We start from the raw sequence: 16,563 nt of genomic DNA on the forward strand, positions 1-16,563 counted from the left end.
GGCGGGGGCCGAGGAGCGTGGCCAGCGAGGTCTGCAGAGAGCAGGTGCTGCGAAGGGCAGGGCTTGGTTTAAAGGCTGTGGTTTGAGACCCGAGACCTGCACGACCTTCACGGGAGCAGGCGTTTAAAGAGAAAGTAGGAGGTTTTGGGTTTTTTCCCCTCCTGTGTTCACAAGTTACTACTTTAGTAGAATTTGGGGAGGGTACAGAATTTTGTACATGAAGACATTCTACTACTACACAGTACATATTACAAGACACCGAGCGCTATATACATACATCAGTTGCAGCAAATTAGCGTATGCAATCTGTAAAACGAGTTGCATACAATCCTTAGTTCATACTGATTTTTTAGTATTAGACCATCCAGTAATAAAATAACCTCATTACAAGTCTTGTGTTCTCATTTTTGCATTATACATTTTCTTATAGGCACATACATTTATACAGTGGCTATTTCCATAAGCAGCTCTATGTTCCAAAACAGCCCTTCTGAATTCAGAGAGATTCTGGAAAGATCTGTTTATTGCTGAATTTGACTTAGTATTTCTTCAGTGAAGCTGCAGATGCTGTCTGCAAAGTCCATTGATTCTCCACGGCTCACCCAAAAAGTCAGGATGATAGCAATATGAATCCAGCTTTGCTGATGTACTTCAGAAAATAAACCAGCAATTTATGTCCATAGGGTCATTCCAAGGTCATTTTGGAAAGAAGTGTAAGCTGGGACTACAGCAGCAGCTTTACTGTCTTTTTAGGACAGTTTGGGGAAAACATACCGAAGTTCATAATGAGTAAGGATTTTCCAGTTCAAAAAATGGATTTTACTACATGAGAAATGAAGGGGTGAAAAGACAAAGCAGTTAATAACAAGAGACCGTTTAAAACAATCCTTTCAATATACAGAGCACTTACTCCACTTGACATGTTGTTAGGAGGAAAAGCTAAATTACATTCTGCCAATAACGATGCAGAAAAAATAGCTTTTCTAGTACCTCTCAAACAAGTTAGTTTTGGTTTTACATATAGATGCAATTTCGCAGAATTTTTTAACTGCCGCCAATAGTGAGCCAAAGTCCACTGATACGCTGACACATTCGGGATGATCACGTGAGATTATGTATAAAATATTATTTCTGGTATCTGTCCATCTTCTATTGATGTACCATTGTTGTTACCTGGTGAACTATAAAAGACAAAGCATGTTTTGCTAGCGGTAGGAGATTCGTGGATCACTTTCTTCAAACCTTTTGTTCCATAGTGAGAATCGGGACCCTGAAAAACATCAGAGGAGATTGGCAACTGAATGCAAATGGGCAGCAAGACCTGTAAAATGTTGAGGTTCAAACACTACTGACTTAGCTTATTTTAACAGTGTAACATCTCTGTACCCACAACATTTAAGTTATATGTAAAATCAGAGACCACAGAAGCAAGCACCCTATGTCTAATTTTTAAATTTTTAAATTTTTTAAAAATAATTTAAAAAAAAAAGTTTTTGTGACAGCAGACCTAAACCTCTCAACTTTATCCAACCAGTAATGAATAAATATTTTATAGTATTTCTCCTTGTCATACAGGTCGTCTATATTCTCACTTAGTTCCCTGCCTCAGCTTCTTTGAATGTGCAAGGTTTTTTTCCAACCCACTCAATTGATTTCTGTATAGGGAACTGTATTTGAGAGAATATTTTTAAGAAAATACTGAATAAATAAATTTGTCCATAACATTAAGGGGAGACTTTCCTAGAACAAATAATTCTTTCCTATCTTTCAGCACTAGTGTATAAAAAGTGATAAAGCTTTCTGTTTTCTTGACTAGCTAGTGATTAGAGAAAATCCTTGATTAAAGAAATCAAACTTTAGTTTTGTTAGAGAGCTGCCAGATTAAATATTCTAGATAGTGCTTTTGCCCACACAGAACCTGTGATTTCCATTAGGACTCATCTTAACTCTTACATCAAGCCAGAAAGTGGCAAGACACAAAGGATCCAGTTACGAATTCTGTGCTGTGGCACAGAAGAGAGAGAGCAGTCTTAAAATGCTACTGTGGAGTTTACCTACGGCCCTCTTTAGCACTAAACTTAAAATAAATTTGAGAGCTAGAAGATGCTTTCCCATCAGAAGACAGGTAAAAGAACAACTCTTCCATCAAAATAACATTTCCCTCCATACTGTTAGGCATTCTTACTTTCAACGTTGCACAAGCTGTGTAGCAAACTGTTGGCAATATCTCTATAGGTTCTTTGAACATAACTCTGAATGTACTCGCCGTTCCATCACAACTAAATCCAGTATCGTTTTGTCCTAGCGTTTGATTCTTCTCATAATCAATTATCTGTACAAAAACATTAAAACAGCATTTTTAGGTTTACGAGCTTGAGAAAGACTCTTACTGCATACATATTGGAAGATTACAAGCAAACACTTGCCTACTTCACCCAGTTTAATTGCAGGGATAGTGCAATCTCAGAACTGGACAATAGGTGTAATTTCCTGACATTAGGGTTGACCCAGCAGTGTGCTGAATGATGGCTTGTGAGTTTTACACAGGGTGTCCAATCCAGGGGCTACATTCAACACCACTCCAACCAGGTTATAGTCTTTGCTTGGGAGGTGAAGAATAGCTCTTACACCTTCAGCTTCTGATCTTGATATGCTACATATAATCCTGTACTCAGATTTGCTGACCTTCGTATGCCTACACAGCCCACATGAGGGAAGCACATTCGCTGGCTATGGCTAATTTAGAAAAAAAGTTTTTACAGATAACATAAGCAGACATGGATACATTCTTAAAAGAAAACAGGAACTTGCACTGCTATGTTTTATACAATTTATTTCTAGTATAGATTCAGTATAAAAATTACACTCAGACTACATATTATTTCTTTCGCCCTCAACTTCAGTGGAATCGCTAGCTAACACGTAGCAAGAGCAGATACCCCACTTCTCATTTTGGATAGCAACCCTGATCCATTCTGCCAAACACCTCTTGCAGAAGTTGGATATCAGAGCTTTAGAGTAACATGATTACTGCACTAACAAGAATCCTATCAACTTTGATATTATTAAAAATTGCTATGTATTTTTTAATATTGCACAAATGATATGAAGCCCTATTCTAGGCAAAATGTGCTCTGATTTTTTCCCAGCCACAATCAACAGAAATAGTAACAATTATAATGCGGAAATCCTAAGCACCTTTCACATGGAAGATGTATTTGCAATATACATTATCACTATTTTAAGACAAGTATTACATGTTTAACTCTCTGGAGCTCTGCTAGTACTGATGCAGGTCCAAGAAGAAAGGTAGAGACACAGGACTTAAATACCGGTCTGAAAATACTGCAAAGAGAAAGTTTCAGATTCATCAGGAATGGGGGATACTTCCAGAATAAAGAGAACCTGTATCAGGAGCATGGTTTTCAAGTGAATCTCTTATCATTCTCACTTAATATGCTTTGGTTTGCCTTGCAAGAACCAAATGCTTTTCAGATTAAACAAATCCAGCAAACATGGGAGCACACCAAATGCTCTAATCTGCTAGCAGGCATTCGGGCGAGATGATCAAACAAGAGTTAGTGCAAAGTAAAAATCCCCAAATATATACAGCATAGCTGCTAGGTCCTCTGTACCAACTCTTTTGTTCTAAAGATCCAGTCTAGTACACTATGCTATTCATTTACACCGATACATAGTTTGAGAAAACCAAATTGATGGCACTCCAAATTGAGGAATTTGCAAGTGAGCTTTTAAACTGAGGAATGTGGAAAAGCCAACAAATTCCTTCAAAATCTCATTGCACATATATTCTCTCTGGAACATCATAAGAGGGAAGACAACATTTTTTTTCTTGAGACAGACACAAAATTCCTATCCTTAAATACACCATGGTCAGAGAATAGAATCAGACAGGAAACAGAAGACAAACTGTCATTTAAATAGTATGCCCAGAAATGAACTGAACAGCAGTTCCGGCACATGCTAGAAGTCTATGAAATAAGATAGGGACAATGGAATTTCTGTCCCTAAATGAAATCACAGATTCTTTCTTTCTCAAAATTTCCCACACACCTAATGAATCGATGTGATGCGATAGTACCAGATTACAAAATACACAGCGCAGAGTAAAACTGTGCCAGTCACAGAAGGCTAATATCTTGTTAGAAAGCTTAGAATCAAATCAAAACTAACCTCAGTAAGAAAGGGAATTCAAATGGACTGAATTTCCATACTTAAAAAGGCAAAAAAATATAGTAGTGGATCAATATTACTAGAAGACAATTGTGACCACAATGTGCTAAGAGAGATCAAACAGGCTACAAGCGCCGGAAATACAATTTTAGTGGTGTCTTCAATTACTTGCTCAGACCGGGCAAGTGTCATATCAGGACACGAAGCAGGGGTGACATTTTTAGATGCTATCACTGACCATTTCATGAGCTTGCTAACCAATTGGTCAGTAGGAAGAAACGTAACCCTTGATTTGGTACTGAGTGATGAGCAGGATCAGATTCAAAATTTCATAATGGAAACACTATGTAAGAGTGTCCATAATATACTTAGAGTCAATGCTCCCACAGGAACAACAAAAGCAAATCCACCACAGCTGTGCTAAATTTCAAAAAGAGGAAAATGAGGAAGCTTGTTCAAAAGAAGCTAAATTAGAAGCAATTAAGAAAATCAAATCCTTGCAAGAAGCATGCAGACTACAGAAGGACATCACATACCCAGGGACAGCATAAGTACATATCACCGATTTGGAAAGGCTTGAGAAAAGGGGGGGGAAAAAGTTGGCATGGCTGATCAGCAAAAGACTATTACTAGAAATAAACAAACAAAAATGGGCATCCTACAAAAATATGAAGTTGTAGCCAGATTAAAATAGAAAGTTTCAAAGTGACAGATTAAAATGTAAAAAATACAATTAAGCAGGCCGAAAAAAGGTTTAGTAACAGCTATCTGAAAGCATCAAAACCAATGTTAACTCATTCTTTCAACACAGCAGTAGCAAAAAGCCCTATAGACTCTCTAGTGAACTAAGCATCACAAAGATAAAAAAAACAGTAGCAGCAGGGTAAGGTCTTCACTGAGAGCCTGGAGAACAGAAATACAAACAGATCATTTACCAGCAGAAGAAACCAAGGAGATTTCTGTGCTGAGAAAATGTTTTCAGCAAACCTAAAATTGAAGTAATTTTACAGAAGGAAGGTATGGTAACAGTAACATGCAATGTTCTGCCTAAGACTGAATCAATAGCAAGATGTCAATCTTTCCAAAAAGTTCTGGGCAAGGACAAGCCTCTAAGCACCAGTACAGGTACCAGGCAAGCTAAGAATTTAATAAATACCCAACTGGGTCAGACAAATAAGAGAAGATGTTGCTGAGGGTTAACACACAAGTATCAGACAAATGGTCAAATATGCTCCGACAGTGGCAAGAGAAGATGTTGCTGAGGGTTAACACACAAGTCCGGGCTCTGCTGTCTGTTCTCCCAGCATCCAAAACTGTTCTACTAGGGGTGCTAAAGTGCACATCCCCCTTCTGTTCCTTTTGGAATCTTCTAATGGATTTGCTGTTGATGAAGGAATGTGTTCAAATATCACCAGAATCAAAACAGGGTATCTGCTTCTTGTTGCAGTATGTTTAGTATTCTCTGCACTGAAAAAATACTCTTTTCTGGTTTGATCTTCTGCTAGTATCAGTAAGAGTCTCCTAGTTCTGGGGTTTGATGAGTAACAAACAGTTCTGCAGTTACCTTACCCATTGCCCTCATGATTTTAGAAGCATTGCTCACAGCTTCCCATAGCCTTCTCCCCTACAAACTGAGGAGTCCTAGCCTAGTCCCTTCATAAAGCAGCAGCTCTATCCCCTTAATCATTTTAACTACCCTTTTCTCTACCTTCTAATTCTACTGTGTGAGATTGGGAACTGCACACAATACTCAAGATGTCGGCATACCTGGCTTTCATTCAGCAACACAATGTCACCTTTTGTTTTCAGTATCTTCCTGATGACACAGTGGGGTTTTTTAGCAGTCACTACGTGTTGTGTCACTCATTTCAGAGAGCTGTTGATGACAAATCCAAGATCTTTTTCCTGAATTACTAGAAACTTTAATAAAGGACAGACTTTGTGCACAACTGAACAGATTACAGAGCTGTAAAATTCCTCTGCAGAAAGCTTACAGGAATTCAAGGTTAGACCGGACAAGTATCCCAAAGAAAGATTCAACAGGAGCTACTAAATAGAGAGAGCAAATCAGTCTTAGGATAAGGGCTATAGTGAAAATGACTAAGGGACAGAATAATACAGCAGAAAGGAAGAAGAATTTCATATTGTTCTTACTTTTCCCTAGTCATCTGCTTATGACCACTGTTGGGGACAAAACACAGGTTAGATTCCTGCCCTATCAGATTGCTCCTACTCAGTTCAAATATACACCAAACCTTTTGTAAGTACTACAAGTGTAGTTTCTACATAAGACTATTTAAACAGAATATACTGTACCTGTATATTAACTTGATAGTCTGTGGGTCCGTGAATAGATCCATATAATCCAAATCCCACTATGGAAATTCTTCTATTAACTGTGAACCTAGTAAGACACAAGCCAAGAATGACATTTAAACAACTGTGATGGGTGTGTTACCTTGTTCCCAGTCAAGTAGGAAAAAGACTCCCACTGGAGAAAGAGTAGGGAAGTAAACTGAAAATGACATTACTTAAATTTTTTTTCAAGAACACTTTCTATTTATATTTCAATAATAAGAAAAATGCTTTGTTACGTATCAGCTTTATAGGTTAAAGCTTTGCTAATTGCCCAAGATATTCAGTATCACTAAATAAAAAATAACCAGATTCTTTTGAGTATCTCCAAAATAAAAGCAGATCAAGACTTGGTATTTTAAAAAAAGAATAAGCAGCTAACACCCAATCACTCTAGAATGCACCCAACTTTGTTCTTTGCTACTTTATATTTTATGTGAGCAACAGCCTAAGTTATTTTTAAAAAAAAGGAAAAGATCAAACGTGCCGAAACAGAACCAGCGTGTTTGTTACTGTGTCTTATGTCAAAAAGTTGAAGTTGAGCAATATGTTCCCTTTCTTCCCACACTTCCCTGTCTCTCCTCCAAATAGTTTCAAAAGCCGTACCTAATCCGATCACTTGTTCCACTGTAGCCCCAGCGACTCTCCACTTGCTGGAACCTGTTAATGCTGCATTCTTTTCCTCTAAGGCAACATCTTGGTCGGTCAATATAATCTACTTTAGGTTTAGGATTGACAGTAAAATGCAGAAAGAGATTTACTACTTCCCTGTCTGACAAGATCCCAGACTGAGCAGGGCCTGTGAAAGGAAGAAAAATTCTAAGATGATTTTAAGAATTATACTAATTGCTGTACTTAAACCACACTTGTTCGCAAACTCAAGTTGACAATAATATTTTCCAATGACCAGAGTGTATTCTGCAGAATGTTTTGCTTCCATTTGTGCATCACAGCTTTTATAAGTACGATATTAGTAACAGAATAGAGTGTTAAGCATCTAAACACACACAGGAGAACAGCGCAGAGATATGGTAAGACAGTAAGACAAAGAACCCCAAAACTCACCTGCTGCAAACTCTTCAATAGTCATTAATGGAAAACGGATTAAGGAAAGAGCTCTTCCAAGGACTTTCTGTTTGTTTCCAAACGTCACAGGCAGTTGCTGCCTTTGACATTCTGCTTCTGCCCAACGAACAACAGCTCCAAAGAGTCTACTTTCTCGAATACTAAGGGTATCTCTTTCTAGAACTGCACATAATGTGTCTAAAGAAAAAAAAGTAACAGATTTACATCAGTTTTCATCCAAACAGTAACAGTGCTACACATCATGTAAGCTTAAAATGTTAAGCAAGTAAACACTAAGAACATTCATAATAAGACATCAAAGAGAAGACAACTTATCTTATGCATAAAGAAATCTCCCAGTGGTGCACAGACTCCAAACTATAAAAAAAATTATTTTCCTGCTATGAAGACAGTTCATATGAACTTTCTTCTTGATTCCCAAGAGTGTGACTATATATAATCTATGTTGTGACAAACCAATATCTTAAAGAATTTCCATGGCGAGCAAGGTCAAAACTGGAAGTGACCAAGCGGTGAATGCACTCTACTAAAAAAACGAGTTATTCATGATGACATCGTCATATCCTCATCCGTGCAGCCACCTGCCAATCTGGATCAACTATAGACACAAGCAGCAGTGGTGAACACAAACCCAGTTTAAAGCAATCTTAAACATTGACGTATTTGTCACCCACAAGGCCTGAAGGTGGAACACAGAATGTGAGGCAAGGTACTCTCACATGTTTTACAAAAGCAGTTTTCCTGTATTTCTTACTAGTTCTGACAGCTTATGAATAGCAGGTATGCAAAAATGCTCACAGAACACGAGCCTGGAAACAAAAAAAAAAAGTGTTTTCATATGCTGAATCTTCTGAGGAATTTTTATATGCCCCGAATATAGCAAAGCATGTTTGCAGTTATAGGAAATACCATACTGGAAGTAAAAACAGACTGGGAATAATCAAGAGTAGATATGAACACTCATAGTCTGCGTACAAATCCCATTGAATGTGAGTTAACAATGACTTCACAATTTCCTTACACAGCTGGAATACCTTCCTTCAGTCTGAGTTTTTCACAGTCTAGCTGAATTGGAGTAAAATCTTAGGCACATATAGTAACAATAGAAATTAAGTAAGCAAATTTACATCTGCTAGCTTTTCGTAAAAGATAAAGCATAGAAACCAGCAGTTTAGATATTTCTTTTTTTAAACAGATTTAATAAATTGTACCTGATCTACACAACTGAATTAAAGTACCACCATGTGGCAACAAACCAGTATGATTCCTGTTACGTGTGAAAAGCAGGTGTGGATCCCTCGGCACAACACTCAGGAAGTGAAAGCTGTGGCTTTGATGAAAGCATAGTGCTACCATGGTGGGAGCTCCAGGATATCGACACTAATCTAATGGGATCCCAACGCACTAGATCCCTGCTCAGGAATGAAACTCAAAGGAAAGCACTGCAGGGGTGGATAATAAAACTTGCACTGATTAACATATCATACATATGCAATGTCCTGTTTTGCTCATTAGCAAACGTGCTGATGTAATGCAGGTGCTGTTGCCCAAATTCCAAGATCCACAGCCAGCTGTTACATTGGTGCCCATGCAAAGGTGGGTGCAGATGAGGGGGGAAGCCAACTACCCCAGGCTACCACGACAAGGAGATAAGATATGCTTCAGACTCTACATACCTAGATGGGGGAGGCAAACTATCCTAGGTTCCTGTAACAAAAATCTTCTTACACCCTACAATTCCATTCAGAAGTTTAACGCTTATGACACGTGAAGTAACTTACCTATATCGATATCAGTAAAGCCTTCTGCACTTATTGCATCCATAGTACTTTTGTCTATCGTGTCAAGACAAAGACTAGCAAGCTGAGGTTCATCAAACAAACGAGCCTAAAAAGGTAAAGAAATATGTCTTAAGCATGAAGTTGACAAACCACTTATCTTAAAAAGCAAGTACTTTTACTCTAGAATAGATCTAAATTAAAATATGTTGATTTGTCTAAGTACTCTCTGTGTTTGTACCTTAAAGAGCACTTAAATTCTCAAAGGCGTACACAATTAGGGAGCATTTACTACATGCAAGTTTTCCTTTGTGCTTACATTTGTAGTTTTGGCAATATACCTAAAAAAAAAATACACATCAAATCCACCCACAACAGTGAACTGAAGCATAGTCTTAACAAAAACCAATTGAGACACTCATGCAAATACACTGCAGAATAAACTGGTTCCATTGTAATGTCTCAGGCCATTGCATATTAAGAAAAGAAAAAGCCTTTCCTCCACATTAGTAAGAAGCTGAGTCTGTAAAAGTGCTATAAGAGAAACAAGACATTTTCATACATAAATTAGACTATGTGATAGCAAACCCACTGTGAAGTAATATTTAGTCATTTCCCTCCAAATACTGATTTTCCTAGGAAACCAAAACTATGCTTAAATTCACCTACTTGAGTAAGCAGCATAAAGGCATTATCTGCTCGGAGGTGCTTAGTTAGAAAATCCACACAGTGTGCTTCCAGGGCTGGCACTGCATACTTTTTAGCAGTGTATAAAGTAGTCATGACTGTTTCTGGACCAATCTGAACTTCATCTGAATAAAGAAACCTAGAAATCAATACAAAAATATAGATCATAAAAACATATCGGGGGGGAGGGGTAGGGAGCCAAGCACAACATAACAGTCTCCTTGCATTTAGAAAACAGGTCAAAGATTTGCACTGTGAACATGCAACAGTTCACCATGTAGCATTTTTATAAATTAATAAGCTAGATAAAGAGTTGAAGGAAGAGTATTACATTAACCTAATGGCATACATTTGTTTTAAGTATGTATTACTCCCTAAGACTGATCTGGCTGTACTAGTTATACATAGCTACCAAACTGTAAACAACAGCTGAGCTACAGAATTACTTAACATATGAATGCACGCTCTTTTGATTACTAGGAGGAGCTGCATTTCTAAATATCAATACATAACCCTCTATAGCTATATTATTGAACTTAATTTACTGACGCTGCACACTAGCTTCCCTGCCATGAGGGGAATAATGTGAAGGACTTACACTGTGATAACATCTTATGTCAAAGTTACCATTCTGTAGTGTTCAGAGGAGAGGAAAGGGAGTAATATTTTAGCAGATGACCTTGACTTTTCTATTCCTGCCATAGCAAAACACTCTGGCTTGTCTCCACTGTTTGAGGCTAGATGATTGGTTGAGATTTTAGCATAAGCTGTGAACCAAAAGACAGAAGTCTCCACCAAAACGAGGGAAAAACATGTTTCCCGAGCAGCTGTTATTCAAGACCAGACAAAAAAAGATTTATTTTAAGGTTCTGTATGGACAAGATGACTTTTTAAAAATAACTTTTTTTACAGGTGACATTGGAAATAATCGTAGCAATATTTCATCAGTTTTTCAGATAATAATCAAGAATAGCCTGTGATTTACAAAGATTAATTTGTGGTATACAAATAAACCCCTCACTTCCCCCTGCCTGAACGCGCAGGTGATTAAACATAATAAACCAGGGCACATCAGCAAATGCAAGAATGAAGACCTACACAACGAAGACCAAGCCTTTCCTTTATATTTCTTAATATTTTTTGTTCCGAACCTTCTGGAAATGAATGGCAAGCCACAAGTAGAGACAGAGGGCGTGATTTGAAGGGTTCTTAAAGTAACAATAACTAGTTTGTATTTAACAGAAGGAACCCGTGAAATTAATGGAATCTAACTTATTTGCAACAAGGGGAGGTCTATGTAATAGAAACCTAAAGTTTCAACTAAAGTTCTTCACTGTTTATATTTCTTATATTCCAAGAAAACTCTAATTCTCAGTAATTTAAATATGGCCTTGAACATTAAATTCGCTGCCACTTACCAAGAGGTACATATTTACCATGACAATGTTCCAACCCATTCAAATGGCCAGTTTTCCTATCAGTTAGGGAATGTGAATGATGCTCTAGATTAATTCTTTAAACTGGATTTACATCAAACAGCTTTTAGAAACAATGAGTTTAAATGCTAACATTTTTGTTAGTCAAAGTTTCATACAGTTTGTTTAGAACTGATTTGTGAAAGTTAAAAACTATTAGCTGCTAATGAAAACCATGGGCTGACTTGCCAGTCACAATCACTGACAAATTTACTTTTAAGAAACTAACATCTAATCGGTACAGTTTTATATACCAAATTTGCAAATAGTTCAGTAAAGAACTAGAATAATGCATTTAGATTTTGGTTTTAGATTTTAAAAAAATCTCTTTCAAAATGCTTTAACCTTCCTTGTATGACTTTATAGGAGCTTGGGAGTCCAAATCACAGAAGAGTTGAACATTAACAGGCTGTAAAAAGAAGCAGCATTACCATGCAAACTACATTATAAATTTTACCTAATCCTAAAAAAGTATTTTCACCAAGTTGTTTTTAGAACATGATTTTTATTTTATTCTTTAAGTGTGTCCAACCTGAAGACGTTGAACTGAACTGACCCACCAGAGGAGCTTATCTGGCTTGTGGTTCACTTTCTACTACAACCTCTTAAGAATCAGGGTGCGGTTCCAAATTGCACTTTTCTGACCCTTGCTTCCCCAGGAATTTTGCAGCCTTTTTCCTTATATGATCAGAAACCAATTACATGGCCAAATGACAGGAATTCAAATGTGGTAACAGTGCATATACAAGCAGGTTTTTCATTCACATGACATCTATGAGCTACAGGATGCTTTTTCATCCCATGAAGGACACACTTGAGGCTCTATGCTCCAATCGCTTCCCTGCCATATGGCTGGATATATGTTAAGAGACACTCCTCAACTGAAAGTGTGTCAATGACAAAGTAACGGGACTTAAGTGATTAAAGTTCTGACAACTAAAATTTGCACAGCGTCTCAAGCTCACCCTGTTGACCTCACTATCTGTTTCTGCACATCAATCACCACAGAGCATAACAACTCACAGTCCCAGAACATGCGATATAATTACATACTTTGAAACTGAGAAAAATCATGACAAGAAGTTTTCAAATACACTTAGAAAGTGATATTGACAGCTTCTTGTGTATCATATATCAAGTTTTTGACAATGCCAATACTTTTCTGGGATTTTCAAAGCCAAACAGTAGTATTTCGCAAATACTAAAAAGTGTGAATTTACAAAGTTAAAAGGTAGGTGTAAAAACTATGAAAAATGGTAGGAAAGTACATTGTTCCAGGATGTTGTAAAATCCTATTTCTCTTAAGTACACGGATGGATGATCATAATGCATTCATCTACTCTAGGTGTGTCTTCTCTCTAAAAATCCCTTTGCTCATGTGCCAAGAGCTCTGTCTGTGCTAACTCTTCCATTTGCGGCACGCCTGAACTAGCACACCTTTACGTTTATACCACTGTTCCTCCTCCACTTAACTCAGCGGGGCTCAAGATCACTATCCTCCCCCCCTTCAAGAGACTTACAGAAATAACCTGCTTTTTAGATATTGACTGATTTTATTGTCATCCAGGATAGGGTGCGTGTACCCATGCATAGTGGAAGAACACTTAGTGACTAGAAGAAACAATTTTTCCAAGTGACCGCTCAATCATGTAACTATTCACTCTCATACATTTTATTCCACTTTACTTTCAAGTTAGCATTTCTTTCTCCACTAGTCTTAGCATCTTCTGGACAGCTGAAGTGTTTTCACCATTACAAAAGCATACAGGAATCTTTTTCCAGTTGGTTATGTACCACTGTATTTACCAAAGTCCTCTGCAAAGACATTTGGAAGATGTTCTGCTGAATTTGTGCCATGTTGTCACTTTCCTTTATACTATGATCAAAGGACAAGTTAAATTACTGTAAAATGTGAATCAATTTTTTTTTTTAAATCTTATTAAAAACAATAAAATGAAACCCTAAAGCAGAATCCTACTCTGACAACTTTAATTTTCTTCATCAGTGCTGTTCAATTTGTACAGGTAGAAACATTAAAAAAAAGAGCTGTTTAATTGGGAAGCTGTTTTAAACTTTGTGCCTTTGATATTATTTCAGCTCTTAAGGATTTATCTGTCAAACTACTGAAACAGTCAGCTGCTTTTAAAAAGCTCCTCTGGCTCAAGTTTGAAAACTCTTCAGTCAAGAGGAATTCTGAATGATAAGCCCAAACACACACCATAGTCATTTCTAAGCCTTTGAGCTCGGCCAATTGTTTTCCAAGTTCTCTCCCCTTCTCCAGCCAATTTTAAAGGGTCCCCTTTTCCCAACTTTACAGTTAAGATTTTAGCTCACAGACAAGAAGGGCTAAGGGCAACTTTCTCCAGGGGAAAAAAGAAACCCTAAAATGTATTACTGGAATTACAGTGGTACTATCAATTAAAGTTTCAGTTCATTATTTTTAAATCCTTTTAGAGGCCCCTGTCAGAAAAAGGTAGCAACTGTAGCCAATTTTAAATTGTGTACAAATATAGCCAAAAGAAAAATCAAAAAAACAGATGTCACATTAACCTGGTGACTATCAGATGTTTAAATTGTTTGATTTCTAACTCCTTCTTTCTTCCCCATAAGCGTAATTCTTGGACTACCATCTGTTTTGTGGCAAAACACTAACACTGATGAAAGTTTACATCATAGGACAGAGAAGTGACATTCAGTCTCACTGTACAGATATAAATAGAATGAATTTTTTATGAGAATCAGAAAAATTTTCATCACAATCCTTTGGCTTTAATTTACAAGTAGCATTTGTCAGTAGAACTTTATGAAACGCATCAACTACAGATAGGACCTAACAAACCACATGAGTAAATAAAATGGAAACTAGCTGTGGAACATAAAATAATTAGTAAATTATCCCTAGAAGTGTTTGCATCACTTAAACACTTCCTTTACATTGATGTTAATTTGCTATGTGTATTCAAAGATCCCAACTTATCTCCTAGCCAATACACCTCAAATTGGTCTTTGCAAAGATTGAAGAAAGGTCCTATAAAAGGCAACCATCATTATCTGACCAATTTACTAATGTGCCAAGAGCTTAAGGTATAATTCTCGTCGCTTCTGGCCAACGCCAAGAAAAAAAAACAGTCTATCTTACAGTTGGTGTTCTTTAAAAACAGTGTATATAAGCATGGAAGAAGTATGGTACTGCTCTGTATTAAAGAAGTTCTCCTTAGATGTGTTTTTGACAAGCTGTTGCAATTCATATTTATTCCAATATAAGCTCAATACATATATATAATATGGAAGAATGTCCTAAAAAGCTGCCATGTATTTCATACCACAGAAGATCTCAAACCTGAAATGTTTCAATAGTTCATCTGTCTGGTGATATTTAGACAAGATACAAGCATAATCAGTTTACTTGCATAAGTCCCCTGGCCATTACATACCAGCAGCTCCACCAACACAAGATGGCTTTTGTTTGCTTCTAACAACATCTCTTCATTCACTTCTACAGTTTTCAAATACCATCCTTCTTATCTTTACTTAGAATGCTCTTTTTTCTGTGTTTATATTTTTATCCAGACAAATTGTCTCTCATTATATCCACTTTTCACTATCCAGTGTTTTTTCCACATATATACAGACAAATACATATATGTGCACACTCATTTACTTTTAACCTTTGAAGCCATTTTGCTTGAAAGACACTTCCCATTATCTCCCACTCTGATACACAAACTCTTCACCTTGCCACTCCCTCTTTGCTAAGAATCCACAAACCAAACACAGCTCATTTGCTAACAGCAACAGAGAGACATTGCTGCTGGTGGTTGGCTTGTTTGGTTTTTCCAAATCAGTTACTGCAACTCCTATGTCCCTGATTACTAAAAGGACTAGGTGACTTCCTCTCACTGTTCTTGTATGTTAGGCCTCAAACCAAAGAGCAAGTTGCTAAGACTTTGGAGCTTTTCCCATTACAGAAAGCTTTGAGACACTACATATTTATTTCCAGGCAGTGATATTACTTGTTTCCTAAGCGATCATTACAGAAATCTGTTTCCTGTATTTTACAGGCATTTTGCCTAGCAGAGGAGCTTCTTTGAGAAAAACCTTAAGGCTAAGGAGTTTAGTATTACCACAGCCTGATGCACACAGAAACTATCAGTAACTGTTTCTATGAACAGCATAAATTTTATTTACCACTACACTGAGTAAAAAAAAAAAAAAAAAAAGGTAGATGAACCACTGATTTTGTGAGCATGAGAAGTAGCAGATCCTCTTCTGCCCAAACTAGAAATCACTAACCCATTTTACATACTTTTTGACATCACTGCACTCATGGTCTCACTTGGGTGGTTTGTGTGTAAAAAAGTTAGTTACTGCTTTCTGCTGCATGTTCAGTCTCCACACAAAAGTATCTGAAATAAGCATGATTACAACGGGTATTGCTCTGGTAAAAAGATACAACAATTTACTATCACTACTGAAAAAGAAAAGCAAACAGTAAGATGAATAAAATTTCAAAGTAAGTATCAAATGAAATTAAAAGCTTGGTACAACAGCCGCTGTCCCTTCTCAGCCATTATTAAAAGGTGGATGGATAGTTGCAACACTCAGAGGAGCCACTAATTCCCATCATCTTACTTAAAAAAACCCAACCAACCAAACCACGGAATCAAAAAGCCAAACCATACACCCATCACTATCAGGGCACATTTCTGAATGGACAATCAGCTGCCCTAAAATTGGGGCACTTCTCTTGGTGAAGGGATGCGGGGGAAAGAGCAAGAAGGACCCAAAACGCGTTCGCGGGGCGATCTGACCTTGCGTGCCAGCCCGCAAGGTGGTTACGCGTTTTCTCCGCACCTCCCTCCGCGGACCCGCACACGGCGGCGCGGGGGCAAGGTCGGGCCCTTTGGGGACAGGAGCCCGGAGGGGCCGCGGAGAGAGGAAACGACGGCGATGCCCGCGGGAGGAGAGACCCGCCCGGTGCCCCCGGC

General features: G+C 37.6%; 1 protein-coding gene across 1 annotated transcript; it reads right to left on the reverse strand.

The window, feature by feature from the left end:
- Window positions 1-758: 758 nt before the first annotated feature.
- BTBD1 (BTB domain containing 1) lies at window positions 759-10,384 on the reverse strand. Its single transcript, XM_009644043.2, is given in 8 exon segments — window positions 759-1,270; window positions 2,186-2,332; window positions 6,511-6,598; window positions 7,156-7,348; window positions 7,615-7,812; window positions 9,417-9,522; window positions 10,083-10,345; window positions 10,348-10,384. Coding segments are annotated over 8 exon segments (1,191 nt in total). The 3' UTR covers window positions 759-1,111.
- Window positions 10,385-16,563: the final 6,179 nt, after the last annotated feature.

This window comes from Egretta garzetta, unplaced genomic scaffold (genome assembly GCF_000687185.1).
Source record: "Egretta garzetta isolate BGI_Z169 unplaced genomic scaffold, ASM68718v1 scaffold287, whole genome shotgun sequence".
Lineage (NCBI taxonomy): Eukaryota > Metazoa > Chordata > Aves > Pelecaniformes > Ardeidae > Egretta > Egretta garzetta.